Genomic DNA, 18,699 nt, shown 5'->3' on the forward strand with positions numbered 1-18,699 from the left:
TGAACTGTTTTGTTGCTCTTTCTTTTTGTTTTGGACTGCTTGAAGATTTATGGTCTACTTACCTGTTTGTTGGGATTCATGATTTTCCTGATTTTTATGTTTGGAAAGAATAAACCTGAGGCATTCTGATTTAGAATCTTTTTGGAACATTGTGGTTTTTGATTTTCTATTGGTGTCAGTCCAAGCCTGCAGGGTGACTCCAGTCCGGTCACACGCAAGTGCTATTATTTCTTGTAACCACTGAGGGGTGCTGTTGAGTCCCGAGTAGACCACAGTACCAGTTACAATATGTGATGGTTAGAACCAATGGTGGCAGGTCTGTACGAGGTCGTATGTCTCTCCCAACCCATTCAGGAACATGTGATGAGTACAACCCTCTCCTTTTCCAACCCCTCAGGAAGCACAACTGCATGTGAGAACACAAGAGCAGCACCAACAAAATTATGGTAATGTGAAAGCTGCACATAACTCCTCCCTTCCCTTATATACAACCTGATAAAGCAGCATTACCCCCCTAATATAATATATACATAATTGTACACCTGTGCACCTTATATACACAAACCTATTTACAGTTTCCATACATACAAAAACCAGAAGTGAATACATCTAGCCCTATTTAGGTATAGATCAATGGCCTCTAAAGCTATACTGCATATTAAACACATAGTTGTGTTCTATGAAAGAAAACCTGTGTGATCTGCCCATGACTTTTGATGATTGAATATACTCAAAAATTAAATCAATTGGAGAAAAAAATCTTTTATAATTCACCTAGTAAATAATATAACATTAACTGTGAATCAAAAAATATTTGAAATATATCTTAAATTATTCTAAAATAATTTATAGAGTGCTCAGTGTGAAATCTTATTCAAAACCAACAGGTTAATAGAATGAAGATGTAATAACATTCCATCATTGCACTCACCTACCTACCAGCCCTGTCTGATTGATTGTTTGTAAATTATTCAGGCTAAATAGTGATGATGAAGAAATAAAGATGAATACTTAGCTGAATGTTGTAGATAAATAAGTATCTCCTCCATAAGATATATTCTTAGATTCAGCTCATTAATACTGGAGGTAGTGTGATGAAGTCTTTTTTGTATATATAACTCACTGGTTTAGTAGAAAATGTGAAAAAAGTGAGTCTCCAATCCACCAATGGAGACTCACTTTTTTCACATTTTCTACTAAACCAGCGAGTTATATATACAAAAAAGACTTCATCACACTACCTCCAGTATTAATGAGCTGAATCTAAGAATATATCTTATGGAGGAGATACTTATTTATCTACAACATTCAGCTAAGTATTCATCTTTATTTCTTCATCATCACTATTTAGCCTGAATAATTTACAAACAATCAATCAGACAGGGCTGGTAGGTAGGTGAGTGCAATGATGGAATGTTATTACATCTTCATTCTATTAACCTGTTGGTTTTGAATAAGATTTCACACTGAGCACTCTATAAATTATTTTAGAATAATTTAAGATATATTTCAAATATTTTTTGATTCACAGTTAATGTTAGATTGAATATACTCACCACAATCTGTTCATGATGGGTCCTACTTTTCTTCGACTTCTTTTTGTCAGCATAGCTCCTAAAAATTTCTTCAAAGCGAGCCTTTGTTTTTGCCTTTGCCTCACTCTCTCCTGTAAGAGAAAAGTTAATTATAGTGTCAGCAATCACTCTACTTTTAGATTCGTTCAGGTATACTGTGGAAAGTGGCCATTGCTTATTCTCAGATTGAGACCAGGCTCTACTCTCAGCATCCTACAACAATAAGACACCAATGTGCAGAAACTCGTACAAGAGAACATCTGTAGTAACACAAGCCTTTCATTCCTAGCTTAAAGTATGAGCCCTGGAGTATGGGACTTAGCATCATGTAGGGCAAAATAGCCAGATCTGACTTTGTGCAGCATACACACATATCTCCTTCTCCTCAACCCTTTCCTATGCTATCTTTCTTGAGTCTTTCCAGCCTTTTACTCCAGTCCAAATAATACTCCTGGCAGAATTCTGCATGTACACAATTTGTGCAGAATTCCTCACCCCTGCAAAATGCACAGAATTCTACACAACCTCTCAATCTCTGCTGCAGAAGCTGTAATCAGTACAAAATCAAGCCATTAGGATTCTCTGTAAAGCCTGTCATTTTGATCATGCGTCTCCCTTGTTGAAACAGCCTCATTGGTTGCCGGGAGCCCAAAGGATAAAATTTAAAGTTCTTACACTTACCCACTTGTACTCCACTATATCTTTCCTCTCATATCATTCCTTACACTCCATCCCAAACACTTCACTCTCTAGATGACTGTTGACTATGGACCTGTTTTACCGTGCGGCAACAGCCCCAAAGCCTTTAAATCTCTATAGGTTTCAGGGCCGTTACCGCGCTGCAACCGCTAGCATGGCTTTGTAAAACAGGCCCTATGTTTTCCGTCTCTTTCTTCCGTGCATTATAAATCTACACGTTCATCTGCATTTTTCTACCTAGAATCCTCTCTTTGGAATTCTTCGTTAAAATAACTAGAGTTAGAAAAGTCATTTAAAAATTCAAAGTAGCATATTTTTCGCTACATAAGATACACTTTTATTCCACCCAAAATCTCAGGGCATCTTATGAAGCGAATGTACAAATTTTGTTACTCTCTCCCCCCCGTACCATTGTAAAACTCCTTTTTAAGCCCACCCACCCACCGCCTTTTTTTTTTTTTTAAACCCCCCCCTTTTAAATCCCCTACCAGTCCGTCCGCCCAGGTCCACCCACCCGCCCACCTACCGTCGCCATTGCTCCTGTTTACCTGGTGGTCCAGTGTGCAGCCGGCTCCTCATTTCCCCAGCAGCGAAACAAATCAGCAGTGCGGCCGTCAGGAGCAAGCTTTACGCTCTCCTGCTCAGCCCCGCGCTGCTCTCCAAATGGCTGCCGTCAGTTCTCGCGAATCTTGCGAGAACCTACGACAGCCATTCGGAAAGCAGCGCAGGGCCAAGCAGGAGAGCATAAAGCTTGCCCCTGACGGCTGCGCTGCTGATTTGTTTTGCCACTGTGAGAAGCCCGGAAGAGCGAAGGCTGCCACGGCAGGCAGGGAAAGAGCAAAGCCAGCTGGAGCTTTAGGAAAAATTTTAAAAGGTACGGGGGCTTGCCTGGAGCTGGCTGGTTGACTGGCTTGGGGCTGGCTGGCTGGCTGGCCTGGAGCTGGCTGGCTGGCCTAGAGCTGTCTTGGGACTGGCTGGCCTGAAGCTGGCTTGGGGCTGGCTGGTTGGCCTGGAGCTGGCTGGCTGGCCTGGGGCTGGAGGGCTGGCTGGGGGCAGGCTGGCTTGGGCTGCCTACCATTAGACGTGCCCACCACTAGATGTGCCCTGTCCCGGCCTACCACTAGACCACCAGAGGAGGGACAGGATACACCATTTGGTTCAGAATTTTTTTTTCTTGGTTTTTCCTCCTCTAGAGGTGGGTGCGTCTTATAGTCAGGTACGTCTTATGGAGCGAAAAATACGGTAGGTCTTAAGACCCATCTGTTTTCTTTTTTGGGATTTTATTTAGTTTTCAATTGCATTTAACACGATACATTAGTCATCCAGTCCTCAGCTGCCACCTTAGCTACAGAATCATCTTTACTTTAATTCTTAATTCTTTACTTCTCAATCTTAATCCTCTGTGTCTGTCTGCTTTCCTATTTTTTAATGTAGTCATTTTCATTTTCTTGTTTTATATTATTGTAAACCACCTTGCCACTGCTTGTGAAAGGAGATTATATTAATAATAATAAACCATTAAGAATAAACTACACTTTAGATGTAGCTGTTCTCAGTTTGTCTTAGGAATCGGATTTGAGAAATTTTTGCAAACATTTTTTTTTTTTTTTATAAATCTTTATTCGGAATTGCTGGTCAGTTTCAGAACTCCACAGGTTTTTATTGCAGATTATGGGGCTCATTTCCAAAGCACTTAGACTTACAAAGTTTCATAGTCTAAGTGCTTCTATGCCTCCTAAGAACCTTTGCAGGCCAGTTGGGGCTTGCATTTGGGTAGACCAACAGTCTCAATTAGTATCCTTAAATTGACTGCATGGGTTCCTGAACTAACTGTAAGTGCAGAATTAAGTAACTGTTCATTCTGTGGAGGTGGGCCTGCTGGCCAGAAGAAGTAAGCATCCCTCCAGTCAGCCTGCAAGAAAAAGGTATGGAGAAGATTGTTCCTGTAGGAGGGAGTGGGCATCCCTCCTGCTGTTGATCTTCGGGGGAGGGGTGGGGGGTTTCTGGCAGGAGGGTCTGGGCATCCCTCCTGCCAGTGATCTTTGGGGGTGGCGGCAGGAGGGACTGGGCATCCCTTCTGCCGGGGATTATTTTGGGGTTTCCGGCAGGAGAGATTGGGCATCCCTCCTTCCACAGACAGTGTGGTGGGGTTTGGGGAAAACAGCGGGAGGGAGTGGGCATCCCTCCTGCTGGCCAACTTTGCAGGGGGGATGTGTTCCCAGCCATGGCCACTAAATTGATCTCTGCAGGGAGATTCCCTTGTGACAATCAGCTCAGCGGCAATGCGATTCTCTAACTGGCACCTGTGACATGGACGCTGGTTAGAGAATCAGGGGTTAGGCAATTCTATATAGGACGCCCATGTGCGATTCTCAAAAGTCACTTAGATAGCTGCCGAGACTGGGCGTCCTATACAGAATCCGGCCCTAAGTGTGTGTATTTAGGTGTTTTGACTGGCACAAGGCAAGTATTAGTGCTGGATTTGTGACAGTATGTATAAATAATCCCCTCCCTTTTACAAAGCCGCACATGAGGTTTTTATTGCTAGTCGGCACACTGAATGTTCTGTGCTGCTCCAACGGTCATAGAGTTCCTATGAGTGTCAGAGCAGCACAAAGCATTCAGCGCGTCAACTGGCAATAAAAACCTCTTGCACAGTTTTGTGAAAGGGTCAGTTAGTCAATCAATCCTTTTCTTAAAAGGAAGACTTAGATCCAGCACTGCCTGCTAGCTTTAGACCAGCAGCAAGCACCCCTTTGCTAGCAAAAAACACAAAGGTTATTGCAGCAGAATTATTATCATACTTCCTTTTGAATCACAATGTTTAAGTCCATTACAATTTGATTTTCTATCATCTCACAGTACAGAATCTTTGTTATATTAGTTTCAGATGAAGCATTATTTTCATGATGAAGAAGACAATGTCACTGAATCAAGTATTTCCATTTTTAAACCACGCTCAGTATGGATCCTCCCTGCACCCTCTTCTTACAGTGTTTAAAGAATTAATATTGCATGACCTTCAGAAAATAGAACAAACGTCCAAATAGAATTAAATATAATCTCTCGAAATTTGAATATTTGGCTATATTATAAAATTCACAACATTGTGACATATATGTAGTTATTTAGTATGTTATCACAATTATAGAATATTTTTGTTCCCTATTAGTAGAAAAATATACAAAATTTAAAACAAGACACCACTACAGTCATACATCGAGCTGATAAAGGGGGCACTATTGTGATCCAGTCAAAAACAGATTATGTTAGCGAGATCGCACGTCAACTGGATAACCCGGGTAACTATATGCACCTAGATACAGATCCTACACCTATCCTACAAAAAATAATTGCAGAACTTATTATTAAGGATGGACTAGACCAGGGGTAGGCAATTCCGGTCCGCAAGAGCCGGAGCCAGGTCAGGTTTTCAGGATATCCACAATGAATATGTATGAGATGGATTTGCATGCACTGCCTCCTTGAGATGCAAATCTATCTCATGCAAATTTATTGTGGATATCCTGAAAACCTGACCTGGCTCTGGCTCTCGAGGACCGGAATTGCCTACCCCTGGGCTAGACAAAAGATTCCTGATGAACATGGAATATAGATATGTAAATGTGAAGTCCCCCAAATGTCCAGTGTTGTACATTCTCCCTAAAATACAAAAGTGATTGCAAAATCCCCCCGGTACGCCAATAGTTTCTGGCAGGGGTTCTTTGTTAGAACCTATCTCAAACTTTATAGATCATTTTTTGCAGCCTTTCGTGACTCAAACTTTTTCATATGTGCGAGATACTTTGGATTTTCTTAAAAAGATCATGAATATTTCATTTACAGGCACCACTGAAGTTTGGCTAATCACACTTGATGTGCAATTGCCCTATATGGTTATTCCCCAGCAAGAAGCACTTAATGCATTGGCTACATATTTGGATCAGCGACCTATTCCCCATAGAGCTCCCACTGATTTTTTGATTGCACTGGCCAATATTGCCATGTGTGAAAATTTTTTTATGTTCAGTGAAGAATACTTCAAACAAACATCAGGAGTCGTGATGGCACCATCAGTGGCAAATCTCTTTATGTCCAATTTTGAACAGTGGATAATTGATTCTCCATACAAAGATCACATACTTAAATGGATGAGATACATAGATGACATTTTTCATTTTTGGGTTGGCAACCACAGTTCTTTCACTGAATTTGTACAGTGGCTTAATGATCGCCACCCATGCATCAAATTTACCATGAACTGTAGACAAGATGACATTACTTTTTTGGATGGCAACATATTGCATATTGACAATACATTACACACCACAGTACACAGAAAAGATACAGATTGGAACACATTCTTGCATTTTGATAGTTTTCATCCGATGTATCTAGAACATAGTTTGACGGTCTCTCGGTTTTTAAGATACAGGCGGATATGCTCTGAAAAGGATGAATTTAAAACTCAAGCTAAAATACTTACCACTAAATTTCAAGCACGTGGATATCTAAACAAGTGATACACAGAGCATATAAAAGGGCCCTATATGCAGATCAGGACATTTTTCTCCTTGAAAAGCCATTACATGTAGAAGACAGTGCAGTTACATGTGTTTTTAGCTTTGGCCCCAGAACATATCAACTTCGGAGAATAATAAATAAGCACTGGGGTCTAGTTAAGATGCTGCCAGTCTTTTCTTCATAACATTTAAGATTTGCTTACAAAAGGGGCATCAATTATAAAGAATTACTTAGTCCTGCTGTCTTTAGAGAGATCCCTTCAGATTTTCAGATCAAAGGTTTACACAAACCATGTGGCAGATGTAAGAATTGTGATACTATGTTAACAATCTCGGATTTTCATAACCCACAGAATGGTGCACAGTATATTTTGCGGATCAACAGCAACTTTGAATCTGATTTTGTAGTTTACTGCCTTGTCTGCCCATGCAAGTTGTTATACATTGGGCAGACATCTTGGGCATTAAGGCTCAGACTCAATGAACACCGCAGAGCGATATCTAGAGGGGTATTACAAGCCCCTATAGTCCAGCACTGTATCCAACATGGACATGATTTTTTTCAATTTAAATGTCTGGTGATAGACCACATTAGAAGAACATTTGTGGAGGTAATCGCGCACTGGAGCTGGAATGCTGCAAACAAATTTGGATCTTCACTCTTAATACTGTACACCCTCATGGGCATCATGACTATGCCACCATAGACTAGTTTTACTTCTACTGATTTTTTGAGACTTTCCTCACTTTTTCAAATACATTCGAAGTATCTGTCAAAATCTGTTTGCCACATCCAAGAATTGACCCACCTACAGTTCCTTAGATCAATCAGTCAATCTGGTGATCTGATTGGTTTCTAGGGAGCATAAAAACACATTGCTACGTTACACAATTTACCTAGCATCAGCGAAGGAAGAGATTCCTATGTAAAGCGCAGTTACTTACCGTAAAGCATAGTTATTTACCATAACGGGTGTTATCCAGGGACAGCAGGCAGCTATTCTCACATATGGGCGACATCATCCAGAGAGCCCGGATGCAGACAGCCTCGCAAGCAGACTTGCTTGTAGAAACTAGAAGTTTCGAGTCAGCTGCACCGCGCATGTGCAAGTGCCTTCCCGCCCAGCACAGGGCACATCTCCTCAGTTCAGATAGCTAGCAGAGAAGCCAACCAGGGGAGGTGGGTGGATTGTGAGAATAGCTGCCTCCTGTCCCTGGATAATACCTGTTACGGTAAGTAACTGTGCTTTATCCCAGGACAAACAGGCAGCCTATTCTCACATGTGGGTGACCTCCATGCTAACCAAAATGGGATGGTGGGAGTGTTGGCAATTTAGGAGAATAAATTTTGTAATACTGCCTGGCCAAAATGGCCATCCCGTCTGGAAAAAACATCCAGACAATAATGAGAAGTGAAGGTATGAACCGAGGACCAGGTAGCAGCTTTGCAAATTTCCTCAATAGGAGTAGATCTGAGGAAACCAACTGAAGCTGCCATGCCTCTGACTTTGTGGGCTGTGACTCGACTCTGTAGATGCAGTCCAGCCTGAGCATAGCAGAAAGAGATACAAGCAGCCATCCAGTTGGAGATGGTACACTTAGAAATTGGGTGTCCCAACTTGTTTGGATCGAATGAGACAAAAAGTTGAGGAGCAGATCTGTGTGATTTGGTGCGTTCCAGGTAGAAGGCCAAAGCAAGCTTACAGTCCAGGGTATGAAGAGCTGATTCTCCAGGATGAGAATGAGGTCTTGGAAAAAATACTGGAAGTACAATGGATTGGGTTGAGATGAAATTCTGAAACCACTTTAGGTAAGAATTTAGGATGAGTACGGAAGACCACCTTGTCATGATAGAAAACTGTGAAAGGTGGATCAGCAACTAAAGCTTACAGCTAAGAACATAAGAAGTTGCCTCCGCTGGGTCAGACCAGAGGTCCATCGCGCCCAGCAGTCCGCTCCCGCGGCGGCCCATCAGGTCCATGACCTGAAAGGTGATCCTTGTCTAAATCATTTAATCCCCCTTGTCCTTCTATCTATACCCTATCATATCTCTACCTCTATCTATATCCCTCAATCCCCGTATCCTTCAGGAATTTATCCAATCCTTCTTTGAAACCCGGTAGTGTACTCTGTCCTATCACAACCTCAGGAAGCGCATTCCAGGTGTCCACCTCCCTCTGAGTAAAAAAGAATTTCCTAACATTGGTTCTAAACCTTCCCCTTTCAATTTCTCTGAGTGCCTCCTTGTTCTAGTGGTTCCCAATAGGCTAAAGAATCTGTCCCTTTCTACCTTCTCTATGCCCTTCATGATCTTGAAGGTCTCTATCATGTCTCCTCCGAGTCTCCGCTTTTCCAGGGAGAAGAGCCCCAGCCTTTCTAACCTGTCTGCGTATGAAAGGTTTTCCATACCTTTTATCATTTTCATCGCTCTTTTCCGAACCCTCTCAAGTATCGCCATGTCCTTCTTGAGGTACGGTGACCAATATTGGACACAGTACTCCAGATGCGGGCGCACCATAGCGCAATACAGCGGCATGATGACTTCCTTCGTCCTTGTTGTAATACCCTTCTTAATAATACCCAACATTCGGTTTGCTTTCTTTGAGGCTGCTGTACATTGTGCTGTTGATTTCATTGTTGTCTGCCAGAACACCCAAGTCTTTTTCAAGGATACTTTCCCCTAGCACTGCATTTTGTAGCTGAACATCGGGATCTTTTTCCCTATATGTATGGCCTTGCATTTCTCTATATTGAAGTTCATTTGCCATTTATTTGTCCACTCTTCAAGTTTGTTTAGGTCTCTTTGTAGGTCTTCACAATCTTCCGCAGTTCTAACCCTGCTACAGAGTTTGGTGTCATCCGCAAATTTTATAACTTCACACTTCGTCCCCGTTTCTAGGTCATTTATAAATACTTTGAATAGCAGCGGTCCGAGCACCGACCCCTGCGGAACACCACTCGTGACCCTCCTCCACTCCGAGTAGAGGCCCTTCACACCAACCCCTTGCTTTCTGCCTGCCAACCAGAGTTTAATCCATCTGTGTACGTCCCATTCCACCCCATGGTTCCACAGCTTCCTAAGTAGCCGTTCATGAGGTACCTTGTCAAAGGCTTTTTGGAAGTCGAGATAAATGATGTCTACAGGTTCCCCTTTGTCCATCTGGCTGTTTATCCCTTCAAAGAAGTGCAGTAAGTTCGTTTGGCACGATCTTCCCTTGCAGAAGTCATGCTGGCTCGCTTTCAGTTGTCCATTTTTTTCTATGTGCTCACAGATGCTGTCTTTTATCAGTGCTTCTACCATCTTGCCCGGAACTGAAGTCAAGCTTACCGGCCTGTAGTTCCCCGCGTCACCTCTCGATCCCTTTTTGAAGATAGGTGTGATATTTGCTATTTTCCAGTCCTCCAGGATCTCCCCAGTTTTCAAGGATAGGTTACAAATTTGTTGGAGTGTTTCTGCTATCTCGTTTCTTAGTTCTTTTAGTACCCTTGGGTGGATTTCGTCTGGGCCTGGTGATTTGTCACTCTTTAATCTATCTATCTGTTTGAGGACATCCTTATAGCTTACCTCTAATAGCGACAGAGCAGATGTGAGGGCAATGAGAAACATCACATTCCAAATAAGATATTTCAGATAAGCCGTATCCATGGGTTTAAAAGGAGACTTCATCAATTGAGCAAAAACAACATTGAGATCCCAAACCACTGGAGGCAGTTTGAGAGGAGGTTTGACATTGAAAAGTCCTTTCATAAATCTGGAAACCACAGGATGAGTAGAAAGGGGTTTCCCTTTGATAGCCTGAAGGAAAGCAGAAATTGCACTAAGATGGACTCGAATGGATGTAGTCTTGAGGCCAGAGGTAAATAAGTGCAGAAGATAATGCCAGACAGAAGACACGGAGGTATCTCGAGGCTCCTTGTTATGAGAGATGCACCACGTAGAATATCTAGTCCATGTTTGGTGGTAGCATTGTCTAATGGCAAGCTTTCTGGAAGCCTCTAAAATGTCCTGAAGAGGTTGAGAAAATTGAAGAGGAGTTATGTTGAGAGGTACCAAGCTGTCAAGTGTAGAGACTGCAAGTTGGGATGAAGAAGAGATCCTTGACTCTGTGTAAGCAGAGATGGAAAAACTGATAGAAGGTACGGCTCTCCGCTGCTGGGCTGAAATAGAAGGGTTGCTTGGGCTACCGAGGAACTATTAGTCATGGTGGCATAATCGTTCTTGAGCTTGATAAGAGTCTTGAGAATGAGAGGGAATGGAGGGAACGCATACAGGAACTGATTCGTCCATTCCAAAAGGAAAGCATCTGCCTTGAGGTGATGAGGAGAATATATCCTGGAGCAGAACTGAGGCAGTTTGTGGTTGTGGGGAGAAGCAAAGAGATCTATTTGAGGAGTTCCCCACTGCGAAAAAATGTGATGAAGAGGGGAGGAATTGAGTGTCCATTCGAGAGGTTGCAGAAGACGACTCAATTTGTCCGCCAGACAGTTTGTCTCTCCTTGAATGTAGACTGCTTTCAGGAAGGTGTTGTGATGGATCGCCCAGTCCAGCACCCTTTGAGTTTCATGACAAAGAGGGAGAGATCCTGTTCCTCCCTGCTTGTTGACATAGTGCATGGTGACTTGATTGTCTGTCCGAATAAGGACTATCTGGTCGTGAAGAAGATGCTGAAAAGCTTTGAGAGCATTGAAGATCGCTCCGAGTTCCAACAGATTGATGTGACACTGACAATCCATGCTGGACCAGTGGCCTTGAGTACGGAGACCATCAAGATGAGCCCCCCAGCATAGGTCGAGGAATCTGATGAGGGGGTGTCTGAAACAGTAAACCTCTGGAAAGATTGGAAGAGAGCATCCACCAGTAGAGATATTGTCTCCACGAAGGAGTGACTGTAATGTGTTGAGAGAGTGGGTTGCAAACCTGCGCCCACTAAGATGTCAGAGTCCACTGAGGAATTCTGAGGTGAAGTCTAGCAAAAGGAGTCACATGCACTTTGGAGGCCATGTGACCTAGGAGGACCATCATGTGTCTCGCTGAGATTGAAGAGCGGGAAGACATTGCATGACAGAGTTGAAGAAGAGCATCCAGACATTGTTGAGGAAAGAATGCTCTGAGTTGGATAGTGTCCAGAACAGCTCCGATGAACTGTAGATTCTGAGAGGGCTGAAGTTGGGATTTGGGGAAGTTGATTTCGAATCCCAAGCTTTGTAGGAACCACGTAGTCCGTTGGGTCATTACAATAACCCCCTGAGATGTTGAATCTTTGATGAGCCAGTTGTCTAGGTAGGGAAACACCTGAAGACCATGGTTCCTTCGAGCTGCTGCTACCACCACCAGGCACTTGGTGAACACTCTGGGAGATGAAGTCAGGCCAAAGGGTAGCACTTTGTATTGGTAATGCAGATTCCCCACCTGAAATCTGAGGTAATGATGGGAGGTCGGATGAGTGGGGATGTGAGAATAAGCCTCCTTGAGATCCAGAGAATATAACCAATCGTTCTGATCTAGAAGGGGGTAAAGGGATGCCAGGGACAACATGCAAAATTTTTCTTTCACTAAAAATTTGTTGAGAGCCCCAAGATCCAGAATGGGTCGCAGATCGCCCATCTTCTTCAGAACTAGAAAGTAACGAGAGTAAACCCCCTGATCTGCTGTTCCAGAGGAACTTCTTCGATGGCACGAAGACAAAGCAGAGCTTGAGCTTCCTGAAGAAGAAGGGCGGTCTGGGATGGATTGGAAGGATACTCTCTTGGAGGCAGCTCTGGAGGAACCTGAGTGAAATGAAGAGAGTATCCTTCCCTGATTACTGGCAACACCCAGAGGTCGGATGTAATGGTCTCCCATCGATGGTAAAAATGATGGAGACAACCGCCTATGGGGGGAAGGGAGGACAGAGGCAGAACGATGGAGGTTATGCTCTGTTTTAAACAGTCAAAAAGGCTGCGCAGCAGAAGGCTGAGGTTTCTGTTGCTTCTGCTGCTGTTGTTTCTTGGGAGGTGCTCGAATGTAAGGAGCCACCCTTGGAGTATAATGCCTCTGGAAAACTGGAGTAGGGCATGAAAGTTTTTCAGGAGCTGGCTTTGGCTTTGGTCCGACAATAGAAGCAAAAGACTTTTCATGTTCAGACAATTTCTTAGTGGCAGCCTCTATGGATTCATCAAAGAGGTCATTGCCCTCACAAGGAATGTTAGCCAGATGGTCCTGAAGATTAAGATCCATGTCAATGGTGCGAAGCCAGGCCAAACGGCGTATGGCTACAGAGAAAGCAGTGGTCCTAGCAGAAAGTTCAAAGGCAATGCAATCTGAGTTGTGCCAGAGTAGCAGTGACTTCTTGGAACTCGAAATGCCTATGTTGATCCAGGTTCTTGAGAAAACCTGGAAGAATATCAATGAGGAACTTGAAATAAGTGACAAAATAAAAATTGTAATTGAGGACTTTGGAGGACATCATAGCATTTTGGTAGAGGCAACGTCCAAACTGGCTGCATGGTCTTATCCTCTCTTTCAGGAGGAACTGTAGCATAGACCCTGTAAGGATGGGTTCTTTTCAAAGTGGACTCCACAAGGAGGGATTGGTGAGAACTGACTTCTCAACCTTTGCAATGTAGAGTTCTATACCTCGAGTCCAACTTGCCTGGAAAAGTAGGTATAGCATAAGTCTCTAGACATCGTTTGAAAGTTTGAGACAAAAGCTTGTGAAGAGGAAGCTTAAGTGACTCTGCAGGAGGATGAGGCAGATGCATGACCTCGAGATACTCCTTAGAGTATTTAGAACCAGCATCTAATTGAATTTCCAGGTCATCGGCCATCTGACGAAGGAAAGAAGAGAAGGAGAGCTGATCCGCCAGGGCCCCGCCTCGAGAGGGACTCAATGACCTCGAGGAGCCTCGAGTGGAGAATAAAGGCGAAACCTCTCTGGAGAAGTGGCAATTCAAAGAATATGGAGACTTGGAGGAGGCAATAGAAGCAGCTGACTCTTCTGGGTCTGGAAGTGGCGACCTCGTTCGAGGAGCTGGAAGGTCTGGAATGAGGTCTGGATGAGGAAAGCTGCTCTTTGGAAGGAGACCTGCGCCTCAATGAATGCCTCGATGAGGGCCTCGATCGACGACGAGGTTGAAGAGTAGCACAGCGCTCGCACTACTTAGGACTATGGTCAGGCCCGAGGCACTTGAGGCACCAGCAGTGTGAGTCCATGAGAGAAATTGTACACTAGCACTGGCTACACTTCTTGAAGCCCATTACTGGACGTGACATAGGAAGGAAGATAGCTGCTGCCAAGTCGAAGCCCGCAGGCTGCGGCCGAGCAGCCTGCCCTGCCAGTCAGTCGACGAAGAAAAATAAAATAAAGTCGTCTTCTTTTTTTTTTTTTTTAAATTAAAAGAAAATAAGTAGCACAGCGATTCACGACTAAAAAGAATGCAAACCGCGGTGAGAGAAGGCACGAAGCAAATGCAGTTCAGCACAGAACGTCAAAGTACAGACTTCTTGGCTCCGTGGAAAACTGAGAACTGAGGAGACTCACCATGTGCTGGGTGGGAAAGCACTCGTGCATGCGTGGTGTGGCTGACTCGAAACTTCTAAAGTTTTCTACAAGCATGTATGCTTGCGAGGCTGTCCGCATCGGGGCTCCGTGGATGATGTCACCCATATGTGAGAATAGGCTACCTCCTTGTCCTGGGATAATAGGCTGCTTGCTTGTCCTGGGATAAGAGTAAGTAACGCTTGTTTAATATCTTTGCTTATCTAAGTTCTTGTTCTTTTGGACAATTTTTACATAAGTAATTGTTGATTGCAGATTTAAACAATGGCATTTGGCCCTGAAGAAGTTATTTTCCATGAAACGATCGTAGGTCTGCAGTACCTGCAGTTTTTTGCAATAACTTACCAGAGTTTTTTCCTCACGTTATATACAGGAAAGTTTTTTTTAAGCCTATGTCGTTAGTTGAGTGGAACCTGTGATAACTAGGCTCATGAGAACTGAGGCTTTTTCTTTCCTGCCTTAAAACGCTGTAGTGACAGTGCTTTAACAAGTGGAGTTGTTTTTTTGTGGTTTTTTTGATAATTGTTACTTCACTCTCTCTGTGTTTGTTGTTAGTTTCAGATGCTACATTTTTACTAGCTATAGGTTTAGATTTATGTCTATTACAATTTGACTTGACTGCAGCTTTTGATACGGTTGATCAGAATATCCTTCAGTTTAAAACTTAGCTCATTGAGTATCTCTGGTTTTGTAGTAAAATGGTTTAGTGAAATTCTGCAAAGTAGTAATTATAAAGTTTAAATGAATGACACAATAGAAAGGCAAGGCTCCGCTTGCAGTTGATCTTCATGTTGAAGATTGAGCAAAAAATAGATTGAGCATAAAAAAAGCCTGCAGCTTCCTCTAAAGAGGATATCTATGCCACTGTGAAAACTCAAATAGTCTGTCCCTGTGGTGCCAGGGATAATACAGGACTGCCCACAAACAGCCTGCTATTTTTGCCAGTACTAAAGACTCCCACTCTGCCCCCCAAAGTCTTCAGTTTCAGGGATCAATGCAGCACCAAGAACCCCCCCCCCCCTTCACTGGCAAGATCACACACTGATTCTCACCACAGTCCCTGCAGATGCTTCAATAGCTGCCACTTCTCATTTGAACATGTGGCTAAGTGCAGCAGATCATCAGGATCTTCTTTCATATACTACAGCCAAGACATCTCCAAAGTAATTCCCCCCTCCTTTTCACTTCTCTCATGTCTGTCTCATCCACTGCTTCCACACTACATCCGCAGCTTTGTGAAATTTTCAATATGTTTAAACCCAGAACCTCCTGTTACTGATGTGGATATTTCTGTGGATAACACTCTCATCCTCCCTGTCTTGTCAGCTTGCAACCTCAGAATCCATCTTTGACTCCTCTCTCTCTCTTTCTGCACTAATCCAACAGACTGCTAAAGCCTGTTTCCTTCTCTATATCAACAAATCCAACCTTTTCTTTCCGAGCACACTACCAAAACCCTTACCCACTCTCTTATCACCTCTCTTCTAGGTTACTGCAACTTGCTCTTCTCAGGTCTTCCACTAAACCATCTCTCTCCCTTTCAAACTGTTCAAAATTATACTGCATGATTTATATTCCACTAATGTCACTATGCTCACATTAACCCTCTCAAGTCACTTCATTGGCTCCCTATCCATTTCGGCATACAGTTCAAAACTCCTTTTATTGACTTACAAGTGCATTCACTCTGCAGCTCCTCAGTATCTCTCTCTCTCCTTATACTTTTCTCTGGGAACTCCATTATCAAGTAAATCTCTCTTATCTGTACTCTTCTCTACTGCCAACTCCAGACTCCATTTCTTCTATTTTGCTGTATCTTATGCTTGGAACACAGACTGCCTGAGTCAGTACATCAAGCGCCATCTCTGGTAGTATTCAAATCTAAGTTAAAGCCAACTTTTTGAGGCTACTTTTAACTCTTAACTCCCAACTCCCACTAACTTGTAAAATACATATGTCTGTTTTATCACTCCCTCCCCTAACCCCTATTTGTCCTGTTTAATTAGATTGTAAGCTCTATTCCATGTTTAATGAAACGTATTATCATGTTTCCCCAAAAATAAGACCTGCCCCGAAAATAAGCCCCAGCATGATTTTGGAGGTAGGTCTTAATATAAGCCCTACCCCAAAAATAAGCCCTAGTCCCTGAATTTGCCAGCAGCAGCGCTTCCCCCACCCCTGCTGACTTGCCCATCTTTCCATCTCTCCCTCACGTCCAAACCCCGCCGGCCCTCCAACCGCAATACCTACTACCTCCCTCCACAGAGCAGCATCGGCAGCACTCTAAAGAGGCTGCTTCGCGGCCTTTTCCCACTAGGGCATTCACTCTGCCACATCACTGATGATGTCATCAGCAACACGGCACAAGGAAGGCCCCGGCAGGAGAAGACTACGAAGCAGGCTGTTTAGAGTGCTGCCGACGCGGCGGGGGGGGGGGTTGCTCAAGGGTTCTGCTGCAGCTGCATGGAAGGGAGGGAGAGAAAGCACAGTTACTTACCGTAACAGGTGTTATCCAGGGACGGCAGGCATATATTCTCACATGTGGGTGACGTCATCTACGGAGCCCCAGCGCGGACAGCTTTTCAAGCAAACTTGATTGAAGTTTCAAGTTTGCTACACTGCACCACGCATGTGCATGCCTTCTTGCCCACTAGAGGGCGCATCCTCACCTCGTGGTCCTCAGTTCCATAACCAGCAAAGAAGCCATCCCCGGGGAGGAGGGCGGGTTGTGAGAATATATGCCTGCTGTCCCTGGATAACACCTGTTACGGTAAGTAAATGTTTTTTCTTGAACACTCGCCTAGTAACGATGGCACCCTTATAGCAAGAAAATCGGGATGGTGCCCTCCCATGCCTTTGCACCCGCATTTGGTAACATTTAGAGATTTGATTCTCATGGAAGTTGAAGAACTTGAACAACAGAATAAACATAGTCCCAGGGAATTTAATTTAACGTATTATGAATGGTTAGCACTCCAAGAACTGCAGAAGGACACTTCTCTTATCATCACTAGAGCGGATAAGGGAGGTGCTGTGGTCATTCTTCCCAAAGAAAAATATCTTTGTGAAGCTCATCGCCAATTGGATGACCCTCAGTTTTATGAAAAACTTGATAGTGACCCTGTGGTGGAACTCAAGCGGAGTATATCCATGTTAATCTCCAAAGCCTACAAGGCAAAAATGCTTACTCTCCGTGAAGCTAACTTTCTTAATCCAAAATGGTATGTCACTCCCAAGATTAGCTTTCTTCCGAAAATTCATAAGAACATAACCAATCCTCCGGGTCGACCAATAGTGTCAATGAAAAATTCTCCCCTGGAACCTTTATCGAAGTTCCTGGATATTTTCTTACAACCGGAACTACAGAGAGTGAAATCTTACATCAAAGACACCACTCACATGTTGAGACTCCTTAATGAATTGCAGGAGATACTTGATCATTGGTTGCTAGTGACGCTTGACGTCACGGCTTTGTATACGATGATCCCGACTGAAAAAGCTCTCACCTTGCTAAATGAAATCTTTAGTCATCAAACGATACGTCCTCACCTAACCGTTGACATCCTGATGGAAATGGCATCCCTTGTTTTAACCAAGAGTTATTTTTGGTTTCAGGAAGATTTTTATTTGCAACGCCAGGGTATTGCCATGGGGGCATCCCTCGCTCCATCTTTGGCCACGTTATTTATGGCCAAAATGGAGGAGGAGAAAATTTACCTTATGCCTTCATTTAAACATATGGTCATATGGAAACGATATCTAGATGACATTTTCTGTATTTGGTCATCAACTGAAGTTGAGTTTGATAAGTTTATTCATGACCTCAACCTTATTGATGCAAACATCCAATTCACCGCTGTTAAGGACATGCATACTCTTGCTTTTTTGGACATTAAAATTATCAAAGACCATGGGAGACTCATTACTACCTTATATCGGAAGGACACAGACCGGAATAGTCTGCTTCGCTTTCATAGCTTTCATCCTCTTGGTTTACGGAGGAGCCTTCCGATAAGCCAATTTTTACGTCTACGAAGGATCTGCCACTCCATTGAAGAATATCGTGTGCAAGCCAAAATCATGAAGAAACGCTTTTACCAGCGGGGCTATCCCCATGATGTAGTCAAACGGGCTTACACTCGAGCAAAGTATGCTCACCGTGAGTGGCTCCTACAGGAGCAGAATCGTGTTGCTGATTCTGACGAGAATATTACCTTCATTCAACAATATTCTACATTGGCACTCAGGATTTCCCAAATTATCATCAAACATTGGCATGTAGTCAGGCTAGTTAATCCGCTGCTGGAGAATCGCCCCATTTGTTCTTACAAAAGACAAAAAAACATTGGAGAATATGTCAACCAT

The 18,699-nt window shown here is 43.4% G+C and overlaps 1 protein-coding gene across 3 annotated transcripts in view; it reads right to left on the reverse strand.

Annotated features, from left to right (window-relative positions):
* Positions 1-18,699, reverse strand: part of AHI1 (Abelson helper integration site 1) — a 468,789-nt gene that overhangs the window by 420,108 nt on the left and 29,982 nt on the right. For all 3 annotated transcript variants that reach the window (XM_033938898.1, XM_033938899.1, XM_033938901.1), the window contains exon 3: positions 1,557-1,666. In XM_033938898.1, the coding sequence (XP_033794789.1) occupies positions 1,557-1,666 (110 nt within the window). The remainder of the gene's footprint in view (positions 1-1,556; positions 1,667-18,699) is intronic.

Source organism: Geotrypetes seraphini, chromosome 3 (assembly GCF_902459505.1).
Source record: "Geotrypetes seraphini chromosome 3, aGeoSer1.1, whole genome shotgun sequence".
In the NCBI taxonomy this organism is placed as follows: Eukaryota; Metazoa; Chordata; class Amphibia; order Gymnophiona; family Dermophiidae; genus Geotrypetes; species Geotrypetes seraphini.